Source organism: Balaenoptera borealis (genome assembly GCF_965194805.1).
Source record: "Balaenoptera borealis genome assembly, chromosome: 8".
NCBI classification, from domain to species: Eukaryota; Metazoa; Chordata; class Mammalia; order Artiodactyla; family Balaenopteridae; genus Balaenoptera; species Balaenoptera borealis.
In genome coordinates, this window is record NC_138865.1 from 115,167,289 (window position 1) to 115,187,070 (window position 19,782).

General features: G+C 57.3%; 1 protein-coding gene and 1 long non-coding RNA gene across 2 annotated transcripts; one reads left to right on the forward strand and one right to left on the reverse strand.

Annotated features, from left to right (window-relative positions):
* Positions 1-5: 5 nt before the first annotated feature.
* On the forward strand, positions 6-14,869 carry SLC27A4 (solute carrier family 27 member 4). Its single transcript, XM_082402725.1, has 13 exons — positions 6-193; positions 1,514-1,680; positions 3,289-3,683; positions 4,953-5,111; positions 6,556-6,625; positions 6,733-6,824; positions 7,645-7,754; positions 8,024-8,233; positions 8,403-8,529; positions 9,085-9,222; positions 9,356-9,520; positions 9,612-9,758; positions 12,280-14,869. The coding sequence occupies exons 2-13, from the start codon at positions 1,520-1,522 to the stop codon at positions 12,435-12,437; spliced, it is 1,932 nt and encodes a 643-aa protein (XP_082258851.1). The 5' UTR covers positions 6-193; positions 1,514-1,519; the 3' UTR covers positions 12,438-14,869.
* Positions 14,870-17,403: 2,534 nt separating this feature from the next.
* Positions 17,404-19,778, reverse strand: LOC309633633. Its single transcript, XR_014247656.1, has 2 exons — positions 19,027-19,778; positions 17,404-18,680 (listed from the first exon to the last, which is right to left on the reverse strand). It is a non-coding gene; the product is annotated as an uncharacterized lncRNA (long non-coding RNA).
* Between the last annotated feature and the right edge of the window lie 4 nt (positions 19,779-19,782).

The following is a 19,782-nucleotide window of genomic DNA, read 5'->3' on the forward strand; positions in this document are numbered from 1 at the left end:
GGGCAGGGGAGGAGCGTCGCGGGCGGGCGGGACCGGCCGAGCTGCTGGGCCATGTAGGGCGCAGAGCCGCCGAAACGCTGCTGAGACTCGGCTCTGCGCGCCCAGGAGCGGCTGATGCCCCCCGCGCTCCCCACTCTGCTACAGCAGCCGGGCCTCATCTGGACTGCGTGCTCCGCGGCGGGGCCGACACCAGGTGAGCACAGGCTAGGACAATGGGTCCCCGGGCGGGAGAATGTGCCCGGCCGAGTCCGGGGGAGGTGGCGGTACCGGTCTGGGGTGGGGGGCGCGCCCTGCTGCTGTCTCCTTGCCGGGCGCTCTGCTACCATGGCTTTTTTGGGGGTCAGGACGGTCCACAGTGACCCGGGATCGGGGTCCGGGAGATCTGGGCATCCCGTTCCCTCCTCGTCCCATCCCCCAGCCTTCCGGGACGGGTCCTTGCCTTGTGCCTTGGCGGGCTTTGGGAGTCCAGAGGTCTGAGGACCTTGGAGACCCTTTGGGTTGGAGTTGGAGGCGCTGGTTCGGTCCCCCTCCCGGCTTTTGCTTTTCGTGTGGAGGAGGGGGAGATGGTGTAAGGGTTCCCTGTGGTCCAGACCATGTCTTCGTCCTGGCTTGGAGAATCTCAGGCTACCTCATAGACGTGACCTTCAGCCCCTCCGCAGGAACAGGAGAACCTGAAGGAAAACAGTCCCATCTGCTAACCCCTTGAGCAAGTCTGTAAAGCACCAGGAATAGAGTCCAAGAGTCCTAATCTCAGCCCTGCCAGCTGTTCCTCTCCCCTTAAGCCCCAAACCCCTAAGATTCATCTGAGTGGCTTGCTGAGTGTGTTTGTGGGGGTGACTTCAAGCCCCTCTTCCTCTCCCTCAATCACCTTTCCCCTCTGGGCAGTCACCTCTCAGGCACCTCCAGGCTCTCACCTGTTTTCTCCATCGCCCTCTGTGGGCCAACAGAGGCATGGCACTGTCTGGGCCTATGGGCAGGGACTGAGCAGGGCCCCTTCTCAAGAAGCTGCCCTTTTGGGTGTTGTGGCTTGGCCTGATCATCCACAGAAACTCTGTAGGTCTCTGGGTGGGGAGTCGAGCCCGAGGCACTCAAGTCAATACCCACTTCAAGGCATTTTGGTTGGGATCCTGGATGTCAGGAGAGTGGACTGTCTTCTTTTGGTTGGAAGGGCCTCTGAGAGCAATTCTCATTACACCCATTGCACAGAGGGGAAGACTAAGGACTGAAGTGGGAAAGGGACTTGCCCAAGGTCATTCAGAGAGTCATAGGCAGAGATGGGACTTAGGGGCTAGAACCCAGCCTCTGACTCTCAGCCCTGGAACTCCTCACCTCAAGTCCCATGCCTCTAGCCTGACCCTTCCCGACAGCCCCGGAAAGGGACCCAGTCCTCAGCTACCCTACTCAATATGGCCTCACTACAGGTTAACGCTTTGAGATGATAGTGGCCTGGTTGCCCGAGCCAGGAGGTAGGGGATCCAGGCATTTGGGTCCACTGACTGCCCTGTGCCCACAGGCCACAATGCTGCTTGGGGCGTCTCTGGTGGGGCTGCTGCTGTTCTCCAAGCTGGTGCTGAAACTGCCCTGGACCCAAGTAGGGTTCTCCCTGCTGTTCCTCTACCTGGGGTCTGGCGGCTGGCGCTTCGTCCGAGTCTTTGTCAAGACCATCAGGCGTGATGTCTTGTGAGTACCTGGTACAACCCTTCCTGGGTCTCCTACACTATGCTGGGCTCCTAATCCCCCAAATCTCCCCAGGCCAGACCCTATGGCCTCTACCAGCACAGGGCACCCAGGCCCCAAAGGAGCAGTCTCTGTTCCACACCCTTCCCCTTAAAATAGTATGTGGTACCTCCATTGCCAAGGTCAAAGTCTTCTCCCAGGGAATCTCCTTAACTTGGTGCTCTTTAGCCTGGAGCAGACTTGGGGGCCTGGGACATACATCAAACACCAGGCGTGTTGAGGAGACATCTGTAAGGAGTCCCGAGAACATGCTATAACTTGTGAGAGGGTGAAGAAGAACCCTGTGGAGAAGGCCCTGTCCTCCGGCTGGCATGAGTCTGAGAGGGCACTGAGTTCTAGAGCAGGCCCTGAATCATGTCAGGGAGAACCTGCTTCCCAGAGAAAGTCAGGGATGGTTCATGGGGATATCCTGTACCAGAAACACCTGCTGCCACCTTCTCTGTGAAAAGTTCTGAGCTGACTCTGGGGCCTGGGGTGGGGAGGGGAATGAGGCAGCCCCAGACCTGGGCCAAGCTTAGACTGGTCAGGGAGACCGGAAGGGCACACAGTCAATCTCTAAACTGGCAGTGCCATGCGGGCAGAGACCCTGGCAGTCTTAATCACGGTAGTATCCCAGTGCCCAGCACCCCGACCCACACCCAGAACAGGTGGCTTGGCATTTGTCAATCTGAGTTGATTGCAAAAGGAGGTATCGAGTGGCCACTGCGGGAAGGGTGGTCGCAGCAGAGAGCTGTGGGAGCGTGAACAAAGGGAGATGGCTTCAGGCCCAGGCCCTGGGGAATCAGAGGAGGCCTCCTGGAGGAAAAGCAGTTGTACTTGAGAGTCACCTCAAGGAAGTGGGAGCAGGGGATTCCAGCCAGAGGGCACGGCATCAGCAAAGGCACAGAGGCTGGGGGGCCAGGAGAGTTCAGGGGTCAGAGGTGCCACGGGTGGGGCAGGAAAGGAGGATGTTGCCAAGTGATTCCACAAACACTTATTGAACATCTACCCTTTGCCTGGCACTGAGCAGCGCCCGGGGGCAAGATGGTGAACAAGGCGGACCTTGCTGGGCTCACCGGAAGGGAGACAGGACAAATCGCAAACTCGTCCTTTTTCACTGAGGCAGTTACGGGGAGAGGGACGATACGGGGGTGTGGGAGGTCCAGGACGAGGAGTTTGGACTTTGACTTGGGGCCCTGTAGTCGTGGAAGTCCCCAACAGAGCAGCAGACTCAGAGCAGAGCTTAGAGTGTGCTAGGAGTTGAACTCTGGAGCCGGACAGGACTGAGGTTCAAATGTCAGCACTGCCACGTTCCACCCGTAAAGCCCAGGGCAAACCCTGGCACCGGTTTCCTCCTCTGTACCGGGGAGGGAGTAACCGCCCGGGTCCCTGGTGTTATCGGGTCCCTGATGTTATCGTGTGGCATCAGTGAGCCGCTGCATGTATCGCTGCCCCGCACACAGGTGCTGGGAAAGGGGTGTCACAAGTGCTCAGACCAGGGCCTCCGGACCCCCACTCCCAAGCCCAGCAGTCACAGCTCCCTTGCTCATCCCTCTCCCGCCCCACACCCAGCGGCGGCATAGTGCTCCTGAAGGTGAAGGCCAAGGTCCGACAGTACCTGCGGGAGCGGCGCACGGTGCCCATCTTGTTCGCCTCCACGGTCCAGCGCCACCCGAACAAGACGGCCCTGATCTTCGAGGGCACGGACACCCACTGGACCTTCTGCCAGCTGGATGACTACTCAAGCGGCGTGGCCAACTTCCTGCAGGCGCGGGGCCTGGCCTCGGGCGACGTGGTCGCCCTCTTCATGGAGAACCGCAATGAGTTTGTGGGCCTGTGGCTGGGCATGGCCAAGCTGGGCGTGGAGGCAGCGCTCATCAACACCAACCTCCGGCGGGACGCGCTGCGCCACTGCCTGACCTCCTCCCAGGCCCGGGCCCTCATCTTTGGCAGCGAGATGGCCCCAGGTGAGCCCCACAGGGGCAGGAGATAGGCAGGGAGTCCCACAGGACTGCCACAACCCCCCCTCCAGCCCTGGGGGAGCCTGTGTGGCTCACCGGTTAAGGGCATGAGCCCTGGAGTCAGATGGCCTGGGCTCTGCCCCTGGTAGGCTGGAGACCCGAGTGAGACCCTGTGCTTCAGTCTCCTCACCATAGCACCTGCCTCCTGCTGTTTTCAGGGAGACACTTGACCTGAAGCATTAACAAAGTGGCCGATGCTAGGTGACCCCTCAGGCATAATGGTAACTGTTCTTGTGACTAATTAGGTCTCATCTATAAAATGGGAACAAGAATCTGTTCCCTGCTCTCCTGCAGAGCTTATGTTTATTGGCTGCCACGTTGGGCACTGACCACGTGGTGAGTTTGGGGCTTTACGAAAGCAGCTCTAATCTCCACTAAGCCTGGTGAGGTAGAGATTGTCATCTTGGCTTTACAGATGAGGAGACTGAGGTTGAGAGTGGCGTGAGGCACTCACCCAGAGCCACGCAGCTGTTAAGTGACAGAACCGGGATTTGATCCTGGGCGTGACCACAGTGTCCCTGTTCTTTCTCCCCATGCTGCTGTGACTGTGGGATAATGGGCAGGAGAGGTTCTTAAGATGCTGAAAGGGGAGGAGGAAAGATGCAGCAGGGAGAGGGGAGAGGGTTGGACAAGTCAAGAGGAAGCCAGAGGAGTTGTGGCTGAGTGGGCCAGTCTGGCCTGCGCTCAGGGCGGGTGAGTATCTGGACACGTGTAGTGCACAGGAGAGCCTGAGAGAAGGTTCCCACCCTCTGAAGAGGCTGGAGGGCTGCCGGCCTCTGACCCCCACTCCTCCCTCCTAACCAGTCCCCCATAGACTAGCATAGCACAGTGGGTAGGGCCATCGTAAGCCTTGGTGTGAGATAGAGCTGGCTTTGAGTCCCAGCTCCAGCACAGTCAAGCTGTGAGTGAATCCCTCCCATTCTCAGAGCCTCAATTTTCTCATCTGTAAAATGGGCTGTTATTGGTACCTGTTTCCTGGGGGGTGTGAGCAGGAGCATGCATGTAAAGAGCCCGTAGCATAGTTAGCCAGCAGCTAATGGGAGCCGTTGCTCCTCTCAGCATCTTCCTTACAACGAGGTCCCAGGTGCTTCACTCATCTCTCTGCCCTACCCAGCCAGCCTCCCCTGACGACATGCTCAGCCCCGGCACAAGCAGAGGTTCTGGGAACACGGGGTGTCCTGGCCTGCCTGCTGATCTGCCTTGTTTCCCCCACAGCTGTCCTTGAGATCTGTGCCAACCTGGACCCCTCCGTCAGCCTCTTCTGCACTGGTCCCTGGGAGGCCAGCGCAGTGCCCGCCGGCACGGAGCACCTGGACCCCCTGCTAGAAGATGCCCCTAAGCACCTGCCCAGCCGCCCCAACAAGGGCTTCGTAGGTGGGCCCCTCACCCCCACAGGGGGGTTCTAAGATGGCCAGGGACAGAGCAGTGGCCTCAAGCCTGGGTTCTTCTGTAAACTTGCTGTGTGACCTGGAGTGAGTCATGTCACCTCCCTTTTCTGTCTGGGAAAATGAGGACAGTAATCCTGGGCTTACTCCGAAGGCTGCATGAGCTGATGTGTGTGAAAGTGCCCGGCACACAAAGCACAGTTCTTGAACAGCCTTCGTTGACGCCTGACATGTGCAGGGTCACGTGGAGCCCAGGAGCCTGCCTCGCCTGAGTTTGGGCTGGGCTTGGACCAGGGGCGAGACCCTGTGCATAGTCACCCACCGCCTGTTCAGTGCAGGCCCCTATTGGTCTGTGATCCCCTCCCTGCTCTGGGCTGCCTCCCCCCGACTTCTAGGCAGCCTTCCAGACCCTCTCAACCTCTCTTCCTGTCCACTCCAGCCTGCCTTGTGGAGCCCACGGCTTGCAGCATTGCCTGGGGGTTCAGAGCCTGGGCCAAGTTCATATCCCGGCTCTACTGCTTCCCTTGTGTGACCCTGAACACCTGAGCTGCCCTTTGAGCCTCGGTTCCCAGAGCCATAAAATTGGGGATGGCAACAGAACCTATGTTTGAGGGTTGGAAAAGGTCCAGTGGAAAGCTAGGGTATGACCGGAAGTGCTCAGTAACTGGCCGTCATCGTCATTATCGTTTAACCTCTGCCATGTGTGGATCTGGTCCGCTGGGTGCTTTTGTAAGCTCCTTGAGGGCAGGACTCTGGCTGGTTGAGCCTGGTGCCAAGCCTAGGGCTGACATACTGCATGCACCCTGAGAACGTGAGATAGTTACTATATAACATGCAGCGGCATTCCTGACCTCCTAAAACCTCCAGCCTGGTGGGGCTGACCTCATACAGAAACCGTAACGTGACAATCCCTGGTCCTGGCAGTGGGGGAATACAGAAATGGTCAGTGGTGCGAAAGCTACCTCTGCACCCGGCTTCCTGCAGCTAACCCTGCCCACGCAGTAGGCATCACCTCCTTCGAGAAGCCCTCCCTGGCACCTCCCCTCCCTGGAGCCTGGGTCAAGTGCTGCTGCTGGGCTTTGGCAGGCCCTGTGCTTCCCAACACTCTGTGCTCAGTATTGGAAATATCCATGTCCTCATCTTCCTGTCCCACTTGGCTCTCACCTCCACCCAGGGAAGGCCTGTGCTCATCTTAGTCACTGATGTCTCCCCGGGCCTGGCACAGAGCGAGGGCTCAGAAAAAGTTCATTGAAGTATGCAGTGCAGGCATTAGAGCAGAGTGGTGCCTGGGGTCATCAGTGTAGGCTTTCTGGAGGAGGTGTGATGGGAGTGGGTGTTGAGTGATGTACACCTACAGATGTTCGTCTGCCTGACTCTGTGCCCAGCCCTGTTCTGCCCCCTCTCACAGCCGTTCCTGTGTCTGTTTTCTTCAGATAAGCTCTTCTACATCTACACGTCAGGCACCACAGGGCTGCCCAAAGCTGCCATCGTGGTGCACAGCAGGTAAGGGGAAGGTGCCCTGGGGGGAGGCCTGGGGATGGTGGGGCCTCGGAGCCACTCTTCCTGCCTTTCCAGCGGCCCACAGAGCCCTTGGCCCTCTGCCCTCCCAGGTATTACCGCATGGCTGCCCTGGTGTACTACGGCTTCTGCATGCGGCCCGACGACATCATCTACGACTGTCTCCCCCTCTACCACTCTGCAGGTATCCCAGGCCTGTCCACTCAGCCTCCAGCACCCCCAGAGTCTTGGAAGCCCCACCTTTCTTGGCAGGCAGCATGTTGAAGTAGAAACATTTGAGCTTTGGAGTCAAATCTGGGTTCAAATACAGACGTGGGCATTGATCTCTGAATGAAAGTGGCCACACCAGCAAAAGTGGTGTGTATGGCTGTGTCCCGCAGGGCACCTGGGCTGGTCTGACCATTCAGTTCACTTCCACAGGTATGCACAGTCTTAGGAGCTGCTTGGTCTTAGGAGCTTTTAGAAAGACAGAGATGGAATAAATGTAATTCCTGCCCTCAAGGTGCTTAGGGTTTGGGTGTGTGTGTTTGGGGCAGGATGAATGATGGGACCCTACCCTGACTCTTAATACAAGAAATGGCATTGAGTGTGGGGAGAGGCAGGGAGCAGGAGCTCAGTTCAAGGGAAGAGCCCAGTGATGGCCTGGAAGGCTTCCTGGAGGAGGTGCACCCAAGGCAGGCAGATGTGAGGTGCAGAAGCTAGGCGGGCTAGCTCAGTGCCCCCTGGCTGAATGGTAGCATTACGGGTATGGGAGCAGGAGCTTGGGGCCAGCTCCAGAGGCCTCAGGGGACGGTCTAAGGAGTGTGTACGCAATCCTATAGGCACTGGAGAGCCATGGAAGGTGTCTGACTGGCGAGAGAGATATGACCAGTTAGTGTTGGAGGGACAGGACAGGAGAGAGAAAGGGAAAGAGCCTTTGAGGAGGTTGGACTGTACAAGAGGAGGCTCTAGAGGGAAGGGTCTCCTGTCTACCTGACCTCTGAGGCCCACCCCTCTGCCTTCAGGAAACATCGTGGGAATCGGGCAGTGCCTGCTCCATGGCATGACGGTGGTGATCCGGAAGAAGTTCTCAGCTTCCCGCTTCTGGGACGATTGTATCAAATACAACTGCACAGTGAGTGAGAGGGGAAAGGGATGAGCATCCCTGTCCCATTGTGACCCTCCCACCAGGTCTACCCAGGGACATCTGTCTTACAGCTGAGGGCAGCCAGCCATTTATTTGGGGCAACACTCCCATTGTTCAGATGGGGAGACTGAGGCCCAGAGAGGGAAGGGATTGCACAGCCGGCCCCTGGGGTAGTAGGAGTAGGGGCTTGGGGGGTTGGGGGGCAGTGAAGTAAGAGTAGCCTCAGGGGCCCAGACTCACACCAAGTCCATCCCCAGATCGTGCAGTACATCGGCGAACTGTGCCGCTACCTCCTGAACCAGCCGCCCCGGGAGGCGGAAAACCGGCACCGGGTGCGCATGGCACTCGGCAACGGCCTCCGGCAGTCCATCTGGACCAACTTTTGTAGCCGCTTTCACATTCCCCAGGTGGCCGAGTTTTACGGGGCCACTGAGTGCAACTGCAGCCTGGGCAACTTCGACGGCCAGGTGCGGCCCAGGTTGGGGACACGGATGGACCACGGAAGGCACGGGTGGCAGAGGGGAGAGCAGAGTTCCAGTGTGGGAGTGTGGGTGCTGGAGGGCCCCCCCAGCCCCCAAACTGTCCAGTTTCAGGCCCTTGGTGGGAGCACCTGGGCCCAAGTCTCGGCCTTTGCAGGTGGGGGCCTGTGGATTCAACAGCCGCATCCTGTCCTTCGTGTACCCCATCCGGCTGGTTCGCGTCAACGAGGACACCATGGAGCTGATCCGGGGGCCTGATGGCATTTGCCTTCCCTGCCAGCCAGGTCTACCCTAGGGTTGCAGTTGGGGGTCAGAGTGGGAGGGGCTGGCTCAGGAGGGAGATGGGGCCGGTGGGTGGGGAGCCCCATCCTGATCAGCAGCCAGAAGTCAGCTCTTCTCTCAAGGCTACCAGGCATTTATTTCTTCATCCGTCCATCCATTCAGTCACCGTCCCATCCACCCAGTCTATTGGTGCACTTTCGTGTTGTGGACCCCGGGCCCAGGCCGCCTCAGCCCCCCAGCTCTGTGCCTGAGTCCCTCACCTGCACGCGGTTGTCCTGAGGAGTCCATGTGGCACAGAATGTAAAGCTCTTTAAGCAGAGCCAGGGCCCGGGGAGTGCTGGCTCTGGTTAGGCTGTCCACGTAGGGCTTGACCACCCTTTCATTTGTTTGTCCGACTTTGCATTTGTTCCGAGACCAGACTTTACCGAGACGCTCCCTGCCCTCAGGGCTCCCGGGGTGGGGTGGGGAGAAGTGGGCGTTTCTGTGGACAGCTGCAGGGCGGACTTGGTGTGAAAGAGACCCCAGGGCGGGTCTGACCCCGCCTCCCCTGCCCACAGGTGAGCCGGGCCAGCTGGTGGGCGCCATCATGCAGCAGGACCCCCTGCGGCGCTTCGACGGCTACCTCAACCAGGGCGCCAACAACAAGAAGATCGCCAAGGATGTCTTCAAGAAGGGGGACCAGGCCTACCTCACCGGTGGGTGGGCACCTCTCCCGAGGCCTTTGCCGCCCCTTGGGGAGGGGGGAGAGGACTGAAGGGGCCTTTCGCCACCCTCCGAGAGCACCTCCCCGGGACTCCCTGGGCCCCACCTCACCCAGCCCCTCTCTAGGCGACGTGCTGGTGATGGACGAGCTGGGCTACCTGTACTTTCGGGACCGCACGGGGGACACCTTCCGCTGGAAAGGCGAGAACGTGTCCACCACGGAGGTGGAGGGCACGCTCAGCCGCCTGCTGGCCATGGCCGACGTGGCTGTGTATGGCGTCGAGGTGCCAGGTACCCGGGGAGGCGGGAGGTGCCGGGCGTGTGTGCGGAGGGGCCGCAGGGGCCATCGCCAGCCGCTCACCGTCCACTCTGCCACCCCCAGGAAACGAGGGCCGGGCCGGCATGGCCGCTGTGGCCAGCCCCTCCGGCAGCTGTGATCTGGAGCGCTTAGCCCAGCTCCTGGAGAAGGAGCTGCCCCTGTACGCCCGCCCCATCTTCCTGCGCTTCCTGCCTGAGCTGCACAAAACAGGTCTGTCCCCACCCCCTGACCCCAGCTCCAACTCACAGGTGCCAGGCCAAGGCCCCTTCCTGGGTCCTTCTGAGAGGCTGGGGTGCCTGTCGTTTTCTCTTCACCCACAGCCTTGCCAAGTGGTTGGTAACCTGACCTACCTGTGAGCAGACCCAGCCTTCAGGGAGAGAGGGTGCGTCCGTTCTCAGTGGGACAAATACCGACTGAGTGTCTAGTCTGCTCCAGGCACTGTGCTAGGCCCTGGGGGTATAGGTGACGAATTCCGGCAGGACCTGTGCCTTCTGGGAGCTTCTAGAGCAGCAGGGGAGGCAGCGACAGGATAAGGAATTCCAAAGATAAAGAATGGAATGCAGATGAAACTGACAGGAAAGTGAATGAGGGGGTTGGGGGTGACTGGGAGGCTCCCCTGAGGAGGTGCGGTTTCAGCGGCGACCCGAGGGGGGGGGGAGGACTTCCGGGCTCTGGGAACAGCCAGTGCGGAGTCCCTGAGGCAGGGAGGCGCTTGGCTGCTAGAGGAATGAAAGGAGGCCCCCGAAGCTGGAGCAGTGAGGGGTGGGCAGCGGCGTGAGGTGGGATGGCGAGGGTGGCAGGGGCCTTGTGGGCCGGGGAGGGTGGCTTGGACTCTACCGGGGGCAGTGGGGAGCCACAGAAGTGTTTGAGCAAGGTAGTGACCTGGTCAGATTCGTATCCTGTGTGGAGGCTGGGGGAGGCTGCAGGTGGCCCAGGGGGAGGGGGAGACGAAAGAGGGGAGGGGCGAGTGGTGGGTCCACCGGCACACGGCGGGGTGGTGCCATCCTTCTGTCTGTCGGTCCTCTCGGGAGTTTCTCTGGGCAGGAAGCTCTGAGGCTCATGCCCCGACCTCCCCTCCGCTCTCCTCAGTCCTTGCTGCCTGTCCTGGCTCCCCCCACTGCTCAACCTCTCCCTGGCTGCTCAGCCGGGGCCGCGGCTGCCCGGCCACCCCCAGGGCGGCATCGTGTCAGCCCTGCCTGGATGGAAGGCCTTCCCTGACTAACGTGGCCCCTGGGCACACCTGAAGCTCTGGGGAGGGTCGGACGCGGACACTGGTACTGCGCTCAGAACCGAGACTGCGAGCTCCCTGAGGGCTGGGCAGCCGCTGTGACTTCTGTGTCCAGGAGGGACAGGTTGCTGTCAGACCTCAGGCTTCAGACAGGCTTTGCTGCAGAACACCCCCAAACTTACTTAGGACTCAAAACAGCCATTTTCTTTGCTCACAATTTGTGGGTCAGCAGTTTGGGGTTAAGTTCAGCTGAGTGTTCTTCTGTTGGCCCCATTTAGGGTCAAATAGTGCCATCGGGTGTAAGAGGGCCTCCCTCACGTGGGGCTTCCGGCTGGTTGGCTCTGCAGTGATGTCCACAGAAAGGTGGTGATGGCAGTGTGCTCTATCCGCGCTCTGCGCTCTCCATCACGGCAGCTACCAGCCCCAGGTAGCTGTTGAGCACTTGAAGTGGGACCAGTGTGACACGGAAACTGAATTTTAAATTTCATTTCATTTTAATTAAATTTGCATAGCCACATATGGCCAGTGACTACCCACTTAGCGCCGGTCTAAGCGGCCCTTCCTGGGGTGGTTCTGCTCTGTTCCATGTGGTTTCTCCTTCAGAGGCTAGACTGGTCTCAGGGCACCCCCGAGAGGGTGGGGATGGAAGCTGCAAGGCCCCTTGAGGCCTAGACCACCCACAACATGGCCTCTTCCGCATTCTATGAGTCAGAGCCAGTTGTAAGGCCAGTCTGGATTCAAGTAGCCGTTGAGAAAGACTCCATCTCTTGCTGGGAGAAGTGGCCAGTCCACGCGGCAGAGGAGTACCTGGGGAGAAGCTGTAGCCATTTCTGGCATCTATCACACTTGGGTTCAAATCCCAGCTCCACTGCCTACGAGCTGTGTGACGTTGGCTCAGAGACGTGCCCCTGAGCCTCAGTCTTCTCATATATATAGAGGGGCTAAGACCGTTGATTGAAAGATGCATCATTTATATTACATACTATTAGGGGGAAAAACACTAATTGAGCTATTTCAGAGATGTTGAAATCTGAAATCTTGTGCATCTTAGAATCCATAGAATATGGTTGTGCACCTGCCCCTGGGGTTGATGTGCAGATTGCATGAGATCACGTCTGTACCTGGCCGGTGCTCAGATGAAAGGGAGCCATCAGGGAAGACCTGCGTTCTGGTCTTCACTCTGCTGTCGCTCAGCATGTGGCCCTGAACGAATAGCTTCTCTTCTTCAGGTCTCCGTTTCCCTGTCTGCAAAAAGGGGTGGGTAACTTGGCCCCTTCCCCTTTGCCGGGGCTGCTCTGAGGAATGATACATAATGTAATGGATGGAGCCTTTGCAAACTGTAGAGGGCTGTTTCCTTCCTCCCACGCCTCCCCTTTCCGGGGTCCTCTCCAGCCCTCCTCCGCTGCCCCTCCTCAACCCTGGTGGGAGGGCGGGTTCCGAGAGCTCGGGCCTCTGCCCTGCACCCTCTGACCCTTCTTCCCCCTTGTCTTCTCCCTCCCTCAGGGACCTTCAAGCTACAGAAGACAGACCTGCGGAAGGAGGGCTTTGACCCAACAGTTTTGAAAGATCCACTGTTCTACCTGGATGCTCGGAAGGGCCGCTATGTCCCTCTGGACCGAGAGGCCTACACTCGCATCCAGGCGGGCGAGGAGAAGCTGTGATTTGCCCCGAGTCCCTCTGAGGGCCACCAGATGCTGGACCCAGAGCACCAGCTCCCACCCCAGAGGGTTCCTGGGCAAAGCCAGACCAAAGCAAGAAGGGCCTGGCCTCACAACCCCAAGGTGCCGACCCCCACCCCTCAAAACTGCCAAGGGACTCACTGCCGCCTCCCCCTCCCCCCGAGGCTTTCTGTGAAAGCCTCATCTCCATGTTATGTCTTCAGGGGGCCTCTGGGCCCCAGGCTGAGACTGAGACTGGGCCCCTCAGGATGATGTCTTAGGGCAGGACAGGGGAGGTGGAGGGTCACCAAGCACTCTCCGGAGAACAGGCAGCTTGTAAATGGGACCAGGGCAGAAGCCCCCAGACTCAGGAAGCCAGCAGAGTGGGTGGGGGCAGCGGTGGCCGTGGATCAGGTGTCCGAATAAGATCCAGGCCCTGGAGCCACTCAAGCGTCCTCAGCCCTGCCGGTGCCTGTAGGAGGGCAGGAGAGGGACTGAGCTGTAGCAGCAGCCTGGACGGGGCACCCCTCTCATCCTCCTCTCTCTGGGTGCCTGCCTCGCTGTCCCTCAGGCAGGGCCTTTCTGTCTTTGTGGGTCTGTCCTTGTCACCTCCTCCGCCTCCGTCCTGGCCTGGCTATGAAAGGAGAAGGGGTGGGGGGCGCTCAGGGGCCAATAAACTCTGCCTTCCTCCCCCTGCCTGTGTGCATGCCACCTGAGCTCACCCCAGCCTGCTCAGGCCCCAACTTCTGCCCCATTCACTCACTCCTCCATTCATTCATTCATTTGGACTGAGGGATATAGCAGGTTATCTTAGATGGGGGGGCAGTTCCCACCTGAGCCTGGCAGGGTGTTTTAACAGCATGATCTTGAGAGTCTAAACCAGCTGTGTCACTTATGAGCTTGTGGCCTTGGGCAAGTGACTTTGTCTTCTCTGTGACAAGGGAATGATCAGTTAGGATTCAGAGAGCTAAAGGGAGCCAGTATGAGGAAAGGGCTGTTCAGAGGCGTAGAGGGAGGAGACCCTAACCCAGCACAGGGTCCCATCTCCAGACCCTTGCTCATGCTGTTCCTTCTGCCAGGGGTGCATTTTCCCAGGGGTTTGGCAGGGGTGCTGTGCAAGGCAGAGCAGGGCTGCCTAACCAGCTGGGTAGAGTCTAGGAAAGCTTCCTGGAGCAGTCTTTCCAGAGCTGTCAGCAGTGCCAGCGGAGGGCCAGCTGTCCCCTAGGGCCCAACCCTGGAGTCGAACGCAGGCTGCAAATGCGCAGCCCAATGGAAAGGGGGTCCACCCCAAGCCAGGGCAGCAGGCAGCGTGTGTGCCCCAGGGCGTCATCTTCACTATTTAACCCTCAGCACCGTCTGTCACTTGACCGAGGTCACACAGCAAGTAGTGGGGACTGGAATGCCAGCCCCAGCCCCTCGCCCTTCCCGCTGCTCCGCTGCCTCCTTGATGCAGAAGGCAGCAGGAAAGCCAGATGAGCTTCCATTCCACGCATGCTTGTGGAGCCAACTGTGAGCCACACCCCAGGCCAGCAGCTGACTGGGTGGTGGGTGACCAGGGTGAGAAATCTGGGGTGCCTCCTGGGGGAGTGACCTTTGAAAGACAGTGGAGTCTGGTGCCACTCTTGGGAGAAGAGGAGACAGCGCTGGAGTTGGCCCCTGGAGAGCGAGGCTGGTGCGGGTGGGGTTTGGGAGTGGCAGGCATGGCTGCAGTGCCCTAGTGTGACCAGCGGAGGGCGCACGGGTCCTGCAGAATCCAGTCCAGCCTTTGGAGCTCAGCCAAGGGAAGCTGGAAGGAGGGAGTGCAAGTCCCCACTTCACCCCCAGCGGTACTCAGCCCAGAGGACTCTGTGGTGGGCCTTTGATCAGGCTCCCAAGGGGCTGGACTTGGCTGACAGTGAAGCTTCGTGTCTTTAACCCTCAGCAATGACTGCTCTCCGACGGGAAGGAGCCCCCCAGTGGTCCCTGTTCCTTTCCCCTGGTTGAACACAGTCACCCAGAGGCAGTATGGAGTGGTGGTTAAAAGCTCCTGCTCAGGAACCAATCAGGCCTGAGTTCAAGTCCATTTGCCAGGCTAGGCCTCAGTTTCCTCTCCCATAAATGGTGGTCCAGGAATCCCTACCTTGGGACAATTGTGAACGTGTAATGAGATCGTGCTTGGAAATCTCTTAGCACGGGGTCTGGTGCTGATAGTTGTGCAGTACGTGGTAGTTAAAAGAAAAAAGGAGCAGTGTTGAGGTGTTAAGACCCCAGACTAGGCCTGTTTCCCACTTCTGCACCAGCACCCGCCCCCAGCCCCTCCATGTAGGGACGGGGCTGGTGGGCCCCTGGGCCTTGCAGCTCTCCTGTCTGCCTTTGGTCATCCCAAACCACGGCTGTGTGAGTCATCCCCTGGGCCTGCAGTCGGTGCTCAATACATGCTTGTGAAGTTAACGATAGCTACTGTTTACTGGGCATTTCCTGACATCTACATAGTGCTTCACAGTTTACAAAGCACTGTGTAAGTACATCAACGGAGCAGATGCTAAAGCCCTACTCTGTGCAGGGGGACGGGGCATGGTCAGATCTGCCCTCAGGGAGCCCACTATCTGGGGGCAGAGGAGAGGGGCCTAGCCAGTCAAGAAGCAAAGGGTGTGTGCTTAGCTGCACCCTAACCCAGAGCCCTGGTCGGCGTGTGGGGGAGGTGAGGAAGTCGTGTTTCATGGTCACAGAGGCTTTTCACGGAAGAGTCATCCAAGAATAGGAGAGGGAAGAATGGCCCAGACAGAAGGAGCCACAAAACATAAAGGCCTGGAGGTGAAGGGCAGTGAAGGGCAAGCAGGGCAGATGAAAGAAGGGCAGTGAGGCTGCAGCGGTGGGGCCGGGGGGAGAGTTGAGGCAAGGTATGCAGAGTGAATCCTTTGTGGGCGTTTCTTGCACACTTGAGGACTGGGAGCTCAGCTAGGTAATCCTCGTATCAGGCCAAACCCATTTCCTTCGACTTGCTGACAGCCACTGCGTGTGGAGCACCTCCTATGTGCAGGACGTGAGACCAAGCACTTTATGTGCGTTATTTCATTAAATCCGTAACACAGAGCAGCTAAAATTTTTATCCCCACTCCACAGATGAGGAATCTGAGGCTCAGAGAAGCTAAGTCTCTCCACAGACCACAGGGCCTGTGAATAGCAGTGCTGGGATGCAAGCCCCCTTCCCAGAGCCTCAGTGTTCCCATCTGCAGGCTGGGCCGGGGAGGCTGGAAGGGGCCTGCCTTGAGCGTCCCAGAGGTCCTACCACCCTTAGACAGGCGAGTGGCTGCCCAGGCCAGTGCTTGGTGTATCACTTTCAATCCCTGGGAAGAAGGTTAAATACCTCTGAGGGGCCTATTGAGGCGCTGGCGGCAAGGGAAGGGGCGACTGAGTGACTTTCAAAGGGGCCTGAATGCGTGGCCAGCCCCTCCCCTGGAGGAGGGGGCCCTGCTTCCTCCCGGCCTAATGATATTCTGGGCTCAGCCCTCATCTTTGGCGGCAGTTTAACCCGAGCCGGGGCGGATTTCTTTCTCACTGATCTCAGCTTGACACCCAATTAGCACAAGAATGGGAGGTGGAAGCCTGCAAGAGGCGCCTCCCAGCCTCCCGGGGCGCACGAGGGGAGCAGGCGGGGAGACAAAGGGCAGCGGGCAGGGGGGCCCCCGCGCCCTCGTCTCCCCTGCAGACCCCGCCATTGTCTCCCTAGGAGCTTCAGAGGGGATGGAGGACAACACCCGGCTAGCCAGCCTGCTGGAGGGACGGGGTTGGGGCCCAAGCCCCTCTTCTGCGTGGATCCCAGGGGAAGGCATTTGGGTGAGCCAAGCCCAAAAGGACGCAGTGAGGGTCAGGGATCCTGAAGGCACAACAACCTGGGGTCGAGGCCTGACACGTAGGGGTCCGTGAACAAGTCACCGGTTCTCAGCCTCAGTTTTCACATTTGAAAAATGGCGCTAATAGTAACCCCTGTGAGGCATCAATCAGGTCATGCATGTGAAGCTCCTGGCAGAGGCAGAGTGGGGGTCAGTACTTGCTGAATGAGTATAATATGTTAAACTGTTATTGTTACTAATTAGGAGGTTGAGTAGGGTAGGCTTGGGGTCAGGAGAAAGGACTTTCTAAGAATGAGAGCCAGGCATTCAGAGTGGGCTGACTTACTGAGAAGTGAGCTCCCAGTCTCTGGGGCTTTGCCAGGAGAAACTGGAGGCCCCCCTGCCTGTTGAAATGTGGGAAGGGTTCCCACTCCTCTGGCCTCCCTACATGCCCTCTACTGCCCACCTCCACCTCCCACAATTCCTTGGGACTTGGGCTTCGATGTGACTTCCTCTGGGAAGGCTTGCCTAACCTCAGGGCTGGACAGGGTCCTCCTCCAGCTCCCACAGGCCCCCGTGTTCCCCCTTCATGCTACTGATTGCACTGTGTGGTCTATTTTCACATCTGTGTTTTTTCCAAAACATCAGCCCTAGGAAGGCAGGGACCCCTTGGTTTTGTTCACCATTGTGTTCCCAGCACCAGCACTGGACCTGACACTTAATAGGTGGTCAATGAATGTTTGTCAAATGGATGAAGCTTTTCAAAAGCTCCTTAGCTTTCCCATTCCAGCCTCAGGAGGCAGCGGTTCATAGGGTTAGAAGATATTCAACTCATAGAGGTGGGCTAAAATCAGAGGCCTTTACCTTGTTGGCAAAGAGAAGACATTAAATGACTTTGAGCACGGGATTGATATGTGTTCACTCATGCATTCATTCATTAACTCATTCAGCAAGCACTTACCAAATCTCTACAATGTATAAAGCTCTTTATTATGAGCTAAGGCTCTAGGATGAATCAGGCAAGGTTTCTAGAGCTCAGCCCTTGGAGGAGCCGGTGGAAATATCTTAGAATATGTGAGAGTGTGTGTGTGTGTGTGTGCATGTGTGTATGTGTGCGTGTATATATATATATATATATATATATATATATATATATATTTTAAATGCCTCACTGTGCAACTTGTGGGATCTTAGTTCCGCAACCAGGGATCGAACCCAGGCCCTTGGCAGTGAAAGTGCAGAATCCTAACCACTGGACCGCTAGGGAATTCCCTAGAATATTTTTGCTGAAAAGACCTTAAGAGATCATTTGGCCCCAAAACCTTCTTTACAGATTGGGGAAACTGAGTTCCACAGTTTCCACTGGGGCCTTTCCATTTACCACAGGATTCTTCTGTGCTTTTCGAGGACCAGGGTTGTGTCTCATTTGCCCTCATTTTGCCAGTGCCCTGGAACCGTGCCTGATACACCGAAGGCGCTCAGGGCTGTCTGTGGAGTCGAATTGTACAAGGAAGCCAAGGCCAGAGGGAGGGAGTGGGAGGCAGGCAGGCCAGAGGAGCAGGTGCAGGTGAGAGGTGATGGGGGTGGCGGTGGTGGAAGAACATGGGGTTGCAAAATCAGCTTAACAAGGAGACGAGTCCAAATGTGGTGACTGTCTGGGTGTGGAAGAGAATTAAGAACAATGTCCAAGGTGTCTTGCTGAGGTGTTTCTGTGGATGGCAGTGGTATCCTTGAGATGGGGAACACGGGGAGCCTGTTTTAGGATGCGAGGCACTGTGCCAAGAGCTCACTTAGTTCTGACTACAACCCTATGGGGGCTGTTACTATCTTCATTTTACAGATGAGGAAACTGAGACACAAAGATGTTAGGGACTTAACCAAAGACACAGCAGGAAGTGGTGGGACCTGGATGTAAAGCTGGCAGCTCTTAGTGATGACTGCATCCTTATATCCACCCTTAACCACCAGGCTACCCCACCTACTCTACTAATGCTGGGTTCGATTTTGGAAGTGTGGTTTAGATGCCCTGGGAGATCCACTTCACCCCTTTTGTGCCCTGGGCTTTTGTAACAGGCTGCAGTGGTCTCCCTATCTCCTTCCCTGTTCCCCCCAAACGTTCTCCACACTGCAGCCAGGAAGGTTTTTTTGTTTTTTTTAAATAAATTTATTTATTTGTTTATTTATTTATTTATTTTTGGCTGTGTTGGGTCTTCGTTGCTGCGAGCGGGCTTTCTCTAGTTGTGGTGAGCTGGGGGGCTACTCTTCGTTGCAGTGCGTGGGCTTCTCATTGCGGTGGCTTCTCGTTGCGGAGCACGGGCTCTAGGCGCGTGGGCTTCAGTAGTTGTGGCGCGTGGGCTCAGTAGTTGTGGTGCACGGGCTTAGTTGCTCTGAGGCATGTGGGATCTTCCCGGACCAAGGCTCGAACCCATGTCCCCTGCATTGGCAGGCGGATTCTTAACCACTGTGCCAGCAGGGAAGCCCGGATATTTTTAAATATATTTATGTATGTATATATTTATTTATATGCCACGCCTCACAGTATGCAGGAACTTAATTCCCCGACCAGGGATTGAAACCGTGCCCCCTGTAGTGGTAGCACAGAGTCTTAACCACTGGACCACCAGGGAAGTCCCAGGAAGGATATTTTAAAACACAGTTCTAATAATGTCACACACACACACACACACACACCACACACACACACCACACACACCACACACACACCCCAAAATCCTTCCAAGGTCTACCATTGCTTTTAGAATAGAGACTGAAATTCTTACCTGGCTCGCAAGGCATGATTTGGCCCCTGCCCACCTTTCTAGCCTCATCTCTTTCCAGGCCCTCTGCTCCCCAATTTCCACCTTCTCTTGGTGCTCCAGCACGTTCTCCCACCCAGAGTCTTTGCACCGTCTGTTCTCGCTGGAATGCTCCCAGAGGTTTTTCTCCCCTCACGTCCACCTAGTTAGCTCTACTCAGGCTTTAGCGCTCAGCCCAAGTCCAGTCCAATCCATTTTCTTTTTGAAGTTCTTATAATTCCAGATCATTTTTCAGTTTGAGATTTTACATTTATTAGCATGACTCGTATGTTTATTTGATTAGTTTCCCCCACTAGACTGTGAGTGCCCTAAGGGCTGGAACCTTGCCTATCCCGTTCACCCCCGCATCCATTAGCACCAACCAAAATGCCAGGCACACGGAGGACGTGCAATAAATATCTGTTGAACGAGTGCAATCCAAATCGACAGGGCGGTTGGATTGCGAGTCGATGGCTCAGGAGAGAGATTTCTGGGCCGGAAATAAAGATTTGGGGGTCACTTATAATTCAAGACGAGTGGACGGGCTCGTCCAAGCGGTGTGCGCACTGAAGAGAACTGGTAACTAATGCAAGATAAACTGTAACGTGGCTCACAGTCTCAGCACCAAGATGCCAGGGCTCTCCTCCGCCTAGCTGTGGCTCATGCCAGTCGCTGCCCGTCCTGGTTGTTTGAGCCTCAACCCTAAACTGCACAAAAGGACCAACTCAAAGGTCCTCAACC